This window comes from Thecamonas trahens (assembly GCF_000142905.1).
Source record: "Thecamonas trahens ATCC 50062 unplaced genomic scaffold supercont1.27, whole genome shotgun sequence".
NCBI lineage: Eukaryota > Apusomonadida > Apusomonadidae > Thecamonas > Thecamonas trahens.
In genome coordinates this window covers 422,425-431,007 of record NW_013657653.1, presented here as the reverse complement: position 1 = coordinate 431,007, position 8,583 = coordinate 422,425, and the positions used below count along the sequence as shown (strand labels likewise).

Genomic DNA, 8,583 nt, shown 5'->3' with positions numbered 1-8,583 from the left:
ACCCCTGCGCCCACCCCCGCACCTACTCCGGCCCCGACTCCAACCCCAACCCCAACCCCGGCCCCGACCCCGACCCCAACCCCGACCCCGACCCCAACCCCAACCCCGGCCCCGACCCCGGCCCCGACCCCGACCCCATCGCCGCCGGCTCCTCCCACCACCCCGGCCCCCACCCCATCGCCGCCGGCTCCAGAATCATCGAGTGGTGCGGCCACCGCCGGCGCTGGTGCACTTGGCCAGCAAGACTCGAGCGACTCGCCGTCTGCCTTCTCTGGCACCATGCTGTACGTCATGGCCGGTGGCGGCGCTCTTGTTGTCCTCCTCGTTGCCGTTGTCATCATCCTTGTTGTCCGCTCGCGCCGCTCCAAGCCCGCAAGTTACAACGTTGACGACGCTGCTGTTCTCGAGATGGTCTCCTGGAGTGGCATGGGCGCTTCGCCGGGCACCATGTCACTCTCAACCATGGCGGCCCCGACTCGCCCCGCCCCGGCCCCCGACGCGACTGCTGCCCCGGCCATGATCCGCACTATGCGGTACGCGTTCAGTGGCAAAGGTCCCGACGAGCTGACTTGTTCCGCTGGCGACCGGGTGGAGGTCCTCGAAGAGTACGACGACGGCTGGTGCACCGCCCGCAACTTGGCCTCGGGCATGTCAGGTGTCGTCCCCGGTAACTATCTCTCCTGATGTGTGCTGTGCCGGTTTTGTCTTCATTCATCCAACTTCTTTTCTTTCTAGCTTTCCTCTCGCCCATCACGCGCACGAGCACAGCCTCGCCTACTGCACCGCCACATTCATCCTCCGTCACCGCGGTCAGACGCACCAGCCTTGCCTTCATTACCCCATCAAACTCCTTCTCTCACTACGCTTGCTCGCCCGAGCTTCGATCTCGCCCATCACGCGCACGAGCACAGCCTCGTCTACTGCACCGCCACATTCATCCTCCGTCAACGCGGCACGGCGCGCCGCCGGCCGTGACCGCGCCCGCTTCCGCAAAGCCGCCCGCTTGAACGCCACCGATGCGGCGCGCGCTGATGCTGCCGCTGCTTCGCGATCAATCACCTGCTGCTGTAGCTCGATCTCGGCGGCTGCAGCGCATGCGAGCCCTGCCCGCTGTAGCGTCGCTGCCAGTGCCTTCACCTGCTTGACATCGGCGCGCTCTCGCGCTGCACGCGCTGCCCGCCGCGCCGCTCGCCGCGCCGCTCGCTCGCGGCTTTTCTGCTGCGCCCGCTCGGCCCTGGCCTTTGCCCGCTTCTCATCCTCGGCCGCAAGCTGCACCTGCTTGTGCGCGATCCAGAGCACCTCGTCATTGGTCGCCCATCCGGTGAACAGTGTTCGCCGCCCGCATCGGACCGTTCTGTACGCAAACTCCGGATTGCTTGGGTGCGGCGCCGTCATGCGCGTTGAGATCGTCAACGGCTCACCTCTGATCCAAAACGCTCCGGCGTATTCGCTGAGGTCAAACGGGCTCTCCGCGCGCCCACTTCCACCGCCGATAGCCCGGCCGTTGAGTCGGATGCCGGCAATGCGCGCCTTCTCGAGTCGCCCAAGCCGGACGCGCGGGTTGGACGCGCACTCTGCCAGCGGCTGGCCATCATACTCGGAGAACGTGCTCAGCACCGGCGTCGACATCGTCTGCTTCTCACCGGGCCCTGAGCTGCCGCCGGTCGGCGCAGCCAGCGAGACAAGATGGATGGCCCGCGAGCCGGCCGCTTCGACTACAAGACAGTGCGTCACATACGCCACTTCTTCCACAGAAAGCCATCCCGAGAACTCCCGCGTGCCAGCGCGAATAGTGTGATAGGCAAGCTCGGGGCTCATCGGATGGCACCGCGACGTCTTGGTCACCACCTCGACCGGCTGCCCGTTCACCAGGTAGCCGGATACATCCGGGAGCGTGTCAACGGGTCCTGCACGCGAGTACTTGCCCGTCCGCTTTGCAAACATGACTTGCTCAGCACGTGCATTCTGCTCGGATCGGTCGCGCGGATCAAACGCGGGCTCGCCGCCTTGGTACGGCGAGACAAAGTCGCGGCTGTCAAGGTCCTCCACCGTCTCGTTCGCAGGCTGCACAGCCGCTGGCCTGAACAGCGTCGCCGTCTCTCTCTGCTGTGTCGGCACACATTGCCTCACCACGCGCTTCGCCTCGGTACGTTCTTGCATCTTGCGCGCCACTGCAGCCTCAACCCGTTCCACAAACCGCTTCCAGTACAACGTGTGCCGCCGAGCATTGCTCCGTATCGCCGTGGTCCGCGTTTGGTTGACAGTCTCCAGCTTATGTGCCACGTTTGACATGGCCTCCAGCAGCGCAACATGGGCCGCGCCTCCATTGCCAGGCATCGCCCGCCCTGCGTCCTCCACACACAGCCGCCAGCCCACATATGACACCTCTTCGGGCGTGAGCCAGCCCTCAAACAACACAACCTTATCGGCGCGGATCTCAAAGTACGCCATGCCCTCGCGGGTTGGATGAGCAAAGTCGCGCTTCACAACCGCGCGCAACTGCACACCTCCAACAACAAGCGTCTCCATCTCGATGCGACTCATCTTGGTCGCCGTCCGCCGCGACGGTCGCGACGCTGCCCACTGCCGCGACGCCTGCTCCACATCATCGCGCGGGTCCTTCCTCGGCGTTGCGCCCGGAAAGAGCTGCACAAGCAGGGCAGGAATGTCGCTGACACTCTTCCGCGGTGCCGACTGTAGCCTGTGCCGTCGGCGCACCGGTCGCTGCTCGCTGATTGGCGCGTGTGACTCGCGCTTGCGCTTGCGACCCGCAGTTGTCCTTGACTCGGGGGGTGCTCGCTAACGCTGTCCTGCTGCTGGCCGGCCGCCACCACCGCATGCGCAGCCGCCATCAACTCGTCCTCCGTCAGAAGGAACGAGCCCACTTCAAGCCGGAACAATCCAGCCGTGGTCTCGGCCGGGACACGGATGGAGAAGCGACAGTGGCCCAGTCGCATCTCGCCAGGAACCGCAGCCCACTGCGCTTCGAGCGGCCGGCCGCGGTAGACAAATCCGTCCAGCGCAATGCTGCTCCACTCGGGGCGGCAAAATGTGTCGGCGCCGACAGTCTGGTCAGCGCGGCGCGCCTGAAGCTCTGCATCGGTCGGATTGACACCGCCATACAGCGACGACTTTGGCCGCGGTGATACAAAGAGCCGCTTCCTGCTGTCACCCTCGTTCTCGTCCCCGCTCTCGTCGGCTGCTTCGTGGCTGTCCGCAGCAAGAGTCCCGCTCGAGTTACTTGCTTCGTCCATGTCATCGAGCTGGCCCTCGCGCACCACATGCCATGCAGCGAGGCTGATCTCCTTCAACAGCAGCCTGCCGAGAAACAACATTTCGCCCGCGTGCGTGCCGAGCGCCACCAGCTGCGTGCTACGCTGACTCGAGCCTTGCAGCACGACCGCGATGAGCGGCGAGCCACGGTAAACAAAGCCGTGGAGAGCGACGATTGCTGGCATTGGTGGCTTAGTCATCGCCGCTACCCTTGACTTTTGCATCGCAGCCTGCGAGCGCGGAACCTGGATCTTGGCGTGCCGCGGGTCGTGTTGACTGCCGGAGAGCTCCGGGACCGCCCACTCGGCGTCGGCGGTCGGCACGTCCGGCACAGAGGCAAGTACTATCAGCGCCGAAAACATGGCGCACGCACTCGCCTGCGCTGTCTTGTACCGGCGCTGTGATCGAACGAGCGCTTTGCTGCTGGCCCGCCCTGAGCCGCTGATCTCGGTCCACGCCGCCGCGGCCGCGAGTTCAACAGATGCCAGCTCTGCCACAAATGCGGCCGCTGCCCAGCGTCGCTGCGCCATCGCCAGCTCGTTGGTCGAGTACCCATACATAATGCCCCTGGTCTGTTGACTCATCGTCCGCACCAAGCTCGCAGCCTTGTTGTACTCTGCCCTCGCCTTGGCCAGTGGCCGCCCGCGCTTGGACACCGCCGGCTGCGATGACTGCTTTTGCTGGCGGCCCTCAGTGGACGCGCCATCAGCAAGCTTTCCGGGCCGGATCTCACCGCTGCCCGTCTGCGCCACAGCCGACGCCCTCGCAGATCTCTCCGACCCAGACTCAGACCCAGACTCGGACCTCAACCTCGCTCCAGTCTGTTGCCATCCGACATCGGTAGTCGCCCGAGGCAAGAGCTGCCTTGTGGCACGCGGCCTTCTCGTTGTGCCTGGTGTTGCTACAGATGCAGCTGCAGCTGCGCGGCTCGAGCTACTGCGCTTGCGGGTCTTCCGCCGCGGCGCGGTCGGTCGCCTCAGTGACTGTGTCGACCTCCGCATACGGCTGCGCTCCATGGGTGCACCCACATGAACCTTTGCCCGCCGCGTTGTCCTCATGTGTCCCCTCGACAGCTTGTCGCCCGTGTCCGACAAGTGCCTCTCTCCCACGCCCACACTCTCCCTCGCACTCGGCAACACTGCCCTTGCCTGTATCCACCACCGGCGACTGTCCAGCATATACCCTCCTCATATCTCCCTCGTGACCCACACATCGCGACATCCATCACGCATCACCCAGCCCAGCCGAGCCGGCCTTGGTACAATCGCCGAGATAGCAGCCAGGTAGCCAGCCAGATCGGCCTCGGCCTTTGAATTACTTTGCGTTTCCACCACACGACTCTCACGTACAGCAATGGACAACAAGCCCGTGGTTGCCAAGAAGAACCCCAAGAAGAACGACGACGGCATGGTCCACATGTGGACATGTCCCAGCTGCCGCCTCGTTAACTACGGTACCCGCGCAAAGTGTAACGGCTGCCCCTATGACCGCGTTACAGGCGAGGGCAGCATCACCATGTGACTCGCACGTGCCTCTTTAATCGACCGCGAATAAATCCGTCTCAGCCTACATGCTCAGCAGCCGCACCAGCCCGTCGTACAGCTCGGCCATGTCCGGTTGAGCCGTGTACGCGGTACACAGTACACCCAGCCGCTCGTCCTGCGCTTGCCACAGCGCTGCCAGATGCCCACGGGCCCGCTCGTCCATCTGAGCTCCGCACGCCGCCAAGGCGTCATGCAGCAGGAGCGGGGCATCGTTTCCCAGGCCACCCGCCGCCTCCGCCGCCACAGACGACGATGCCACCACAGACGACGATGCCGCCACAGACGACGATGCCGCCACAGACGACCATGACGATCGCCTTGCTGGCGGTTTCCGCATCAAAACCGCCTTGCGGACATCGCCGGACATGATGGTCACCCGCTTGTCAATCATCGCCACCAGGCTGGCGTCCTCAAACAGCGCAGTCAGGTACGCCTCGGAAGCCTCTTGCAGCGCAAGCACGGCTGAGGACTGGAACTTGAAATCAGGGCTGATATCCTGCGCGATTTCGCGGACAAGTCGCTGGAACGGCAGCTTCTCGATCAGCAGCTCGGTGCTTCTTTGATGCCTCGCAATCTCCCTCAGCACCACAACTCCAGGTTTGTACCTTATCGGCCTCGCCACTTGGCCACCATCACCATCCGCCATGCTATCGTCAGCCGATCCGTCGGTCCCGCCCCACAGTCCATCCTCCACAACGAGACTCGAAATCGAATCGCCTTCCATTTTCGCCCCACAACCACAGCAAAGCACAGGTCAACTGGACTCAGAGCACAACAAGGCCTTCACCACGACCACCCACTCGCAAACACTCCCGCCAGTATGAGCTACACAGACAGACAAAGCTCTCCGACCAGTTGCGCCGAGAGCTGTGCCACTCGCCCTGACGCTTCCACGCCAACTCTCACCCTCCCCCGCTCCCCATCAGGTCGCCTCAACCTCATTCTCCATCATGTCATCATCGCCACCTCCGCCACCTCTGCCGTTTACATGTACTGGTCCTGCTCCTCCACCTCCGCCGCCTGGATGGGCTGAGACTGCCGCGGCGGAGGCGGCAGCAGCGGCAGCGGCGGCGGCTGTGGCTCCTGTCATTGCCTTTCCACTACGCATCGTTGGCTGCGCTCCTGCTCGCCAAGTCGTTCTGTTTGAGGTCAGAGTCGCGGCATCGCGGTCACTGATGTGGCTATGGCAGCGGATCAAAGCCTGTCTTGCCGAACAGTATGAGCATGCCAATGGTCATGTTCGGAGTATGTTTCCCTGCGCTTGGATTCCTGTTGATGCTCAACCGGACTCACTCATCATTCCCGGTGCAGTCGTCATGGATCTCTGCGAGGGCGCGCCTGCCGTGTCGGCCGAGAGAGACCCCGAAGCAAGCTACGACGGTGTCTCGTACTGGTGGACGCCGGGCTCGTTTGAGGTCGCCGGCAACTTGATCGGCTACGCGCATGACGTTTGGCGCGAGACGCCGGCCTCGTCGCTCTGCCTCCCGACGCCGACAGGCACTCCCGCTGTCGTCTCGCTCGATGTCTCGCCCCACTCGGGCGTTCTCCCCACCTGCTAGCCGCATCGGTAACTGTACTTTGTGGCGGGTAAATCCTGTTAAGGCTTGAGCCGTGAGCGCTCCGACGGCATGGCCTCGTACGACGCCCGGAGCAGCGCCGACGGGAGCAGTCGTTTGGCCCGGATCGACGCCGACGACTCCTTGGTTGTCACCGAGCCGAGCGGCGGATTGAGGCCAAGCCGCGGCCGGCGCGGCGGCGAGTGTGGCCTGTGCCCGCTGCGCGACGATGATGGCAGGAGCGTCCGCGGCGCCGGTGACGGCCGCGGCCCGCCACCCAGTCCGTGCTCCAACACCCTAGTCCGCGACTCGAGCAGCTGCCGCGAGACTCGCAGGTCGTCGCGATCCAGCAGCGACGGCCGCGCCGGCCGCGGCGCCGCCGCCGGCTGCGCCACTGCATATCCGCCCTGCCACCCGCCTTGCCACCCGGCACCCGGCTGTGCGGGCCAGCCCGGTTGCGCCATCGGCGCCTGCGGGCCAGCCACATGCGGACTTGGTACCATTGCGGGTGCCGCATACGACGCCAGCACCTGCGCCCGAAGCTCATCGATCGCAGCCAGCTTGGCCGCCATGTCCTGTGCCGCTGTCTCGGGCGCCACCCCGACGCCTTGCTGCTGTCCGTGGTGCGCAAACAGCTGCGCTCCCGCCGGACCTGGCGCCGCCACATGCGCCGCCTGTGCCGCCTGCGCTGCCCGCTGCTCATCCAACCGCGCGTTCAGCACTGCCAGCTCGCGCTCCAGCTGGGCTTTGGTCTCCTCCATCGCCTGCGTACTCTGTGCGGCCGAGTTCAGCTCGCTCTGAAGCTGCGACGCCTTGGACGCCAGCAGCGCGTTTGTCGCCGCAATGTCGGCCCGCAGCTGCTCGTTGATAGCGGCAATCTTGGCCTGCGACTCGTGCTCGCGCGCGATTTTGGCCTCCAGCTCGGCACACACCGTCAAATTCCGCTGCGTCTCGGCCCTCAGCTCGACCAACGTCGCCGACATTGCCGCTGTTGCCGTCGAGCTTGTCGCGCCGCGCACGTCCGCCACACCCGTCACGCCCACCGCACCCACCATACTTCCGCCGTTCTCCCCGCGCTCGGCTCTGCCCGGAGTTGGCTCTCCAGTCGGGCCACCGCCGCCCTTAGCGCCGCCAGCTCGGACCCTTGGTTTCGCTCCATACCACCTGGTGGTAGACCTTGTCGACCTAGTATAGCAGCAGTAGCAACAGTAGCAGCAACAGTACCAGCAGCAACAGCAGTACAAGTCTGTCACCAACAACAGACCTGTGCCCTGGACTTACGGCTGGGTGCAGGGTAAGGAGCAAGAGTCGAGTGAGAGGTCCCAACCCCCCCCCTCGCTTTCCTCCCCTCTCCCGTAGCCAGCTGCCGATGCCGCTGCCCGTTGGTCGACTGCCGGCTGCCCGCGCTCCCCGCCCCGCCCACAAACCACCACCACCACCACCACGCGTGCCCCCACACACTCGTATTGCTGTTTTGTTATCACCACTAATTCCGCTTGGCTTCGGCACCGTGCCCGCGACAGAGCTGGAGCTCATCGATAAAGGCAGGCGCGTCATGGCGACGTCTGGCAGACGCATGAGCGGAGGGAGAGGTGGGGGGGGGGGGGGGGGGGGGGTTGCGGATCCTGCGACAGGGGGGCCGACACAGCGAGTAGCTGCTCGGCCACTCGCCCTGTCTACGAGCCTCAGCCGACCGCCTTGAGCTCGCTCATGTCCATGCCGTCGGTCGAGCTCCCGATAAAGCCGAGGTGCGAGAGCTCCGTCACGTCGTCGTCTGCAGCGTTGGCGTCGATGAACAGCGTCAGGCTCCGCACGTTCTGGAACCGCACAAACTCGAGAGGGATGGCGTCCCCGGCGGCGACAGCCTTGGCGTCGAGATCCAGCTCCTGCACCGGCTCGGCGTCCTCTGCGTCGTCGAAGCTCAGCGAGGGCATGTTGACAAAGATCTTGACGTGCGACGGCGCATTGGCCGCGCCTGATGCCATCACAATCGAATGGAGCTTGACCTTGCTGGTAAACGCCACCGTGATCAGCAGCTGCTCATCGCAGTCTGACCGCAGCACAGCATCGGTCGGCTCGACCGTCAGCACGTTGGCCAGCGGTGCCGCGTCGTCCTCGTTGAGGCAGCAGCACGACTTGTGATCGATGCTGGCAAACAGATTGCCCTAATCCCTCCACAACCTCCCACACCACGTCAGTCACCCCCCCCC

The 8,583-nt window shown here is 64.8% G+C and overlaps 5 protein-coding genes across 5 annotated transcripts in view; 1 reads left to right on the top strand and 4 right to left on the bottom strand.

The window, feature by feature from the left end:
• Window positions 1–279: 279 nt before the first annotated feature.
• AMSG_05913 (uncharacterized protein) lies at window positions 280–684 on the top strand (the record flags this gene model as incomplete). The annotated part of the gene is made up of 1 exon (XM_013901841.1): window positions 280–684. The coding sequence occupies one exon, from the start codon at window positions 280–282 to the stop codon at window positions 682–684; it is 405 nt and encodes a 134-aa protein (XP_013757295.1).
• A 107-nt stretch (window positions 685–791) lies between these two features.
• AMSG_05912 (uncharacterized protein) lies at window positions 792–4,331 on the bottom strand (the record flags this gene model as incomplete). Its single annotated transcript, XM_013901840.1, has 3 exons — window positions 792–829; window positions 864–2,760; window positions 2,805–4,331. The coding sequence occupies 3 exons, from the start codon at window positions 4,329–4,331 to the stop codon at window positions 792–794; spliced, it is 3,462 nt and encodes a 1,153-aa protein (XP_013757294.1).
• A 460-nt stretch (window positions 4,332–4,791) lies between these two features.
• On the bottom strand, window positions 4,792–5,636 carry AMSG_05911 (histone H3). Its single transcript, XM_013901839.1, has one exon. The coding sequence runs from the start codon at window positions 5,539–5,541 to the stop codon at window positions 4,840–4,842; it is 702 nt and encodes a 233-aa protein (XP_013757293.1). The 5' UTR covers window positions 5,542–5,636; the 3' UTR covers window positions 4,792–4,839.
• A 778-nt stretch (window positions 5,637–6,414) lies between these two features.
• Window positions 6,415–7,381, bottom strand: AMSG_05909 (uncharacterized protein; the record flags this gene model as incomplete). Its single annotated transcript, XM_013901838.1, has 2 exons — window positions 7,146–7,381; window positions 6,415–7,025 (listed from the first exon to the last, which is right to left on the bottom strand). Exons 1-2 carry the CDS (start codon window positions 7,354–7,356, stop codon window positions 6,415–6,417), a joined length of 822 nt encoding a protein of 273 aa, XP_013757292.1. The 5' UTR covers window positions 7,357–7,381.
• Window positions 7,382–7,981: 600 nt separating this feature from the next.
• The window catches only part of AMSG_05908 (thioredoxin), an 860-nt gene continuing 258 nt past the window's right edge, over window positions 7,982–8,583 (bottom strand). Inside the window, exon 2 of the mRNA XM_013901837.1 lies at window positions 7,982–8,538. Within this exon, the coding sequence (XP_013757291.1) occupies window positions 8,059–8,538 (480 nt within the window). The 3' untranslated portion in view covers window positions 7,982–8,058. The remainder of the gene's footprint in view (window positions 8,539–8,583) is intronic.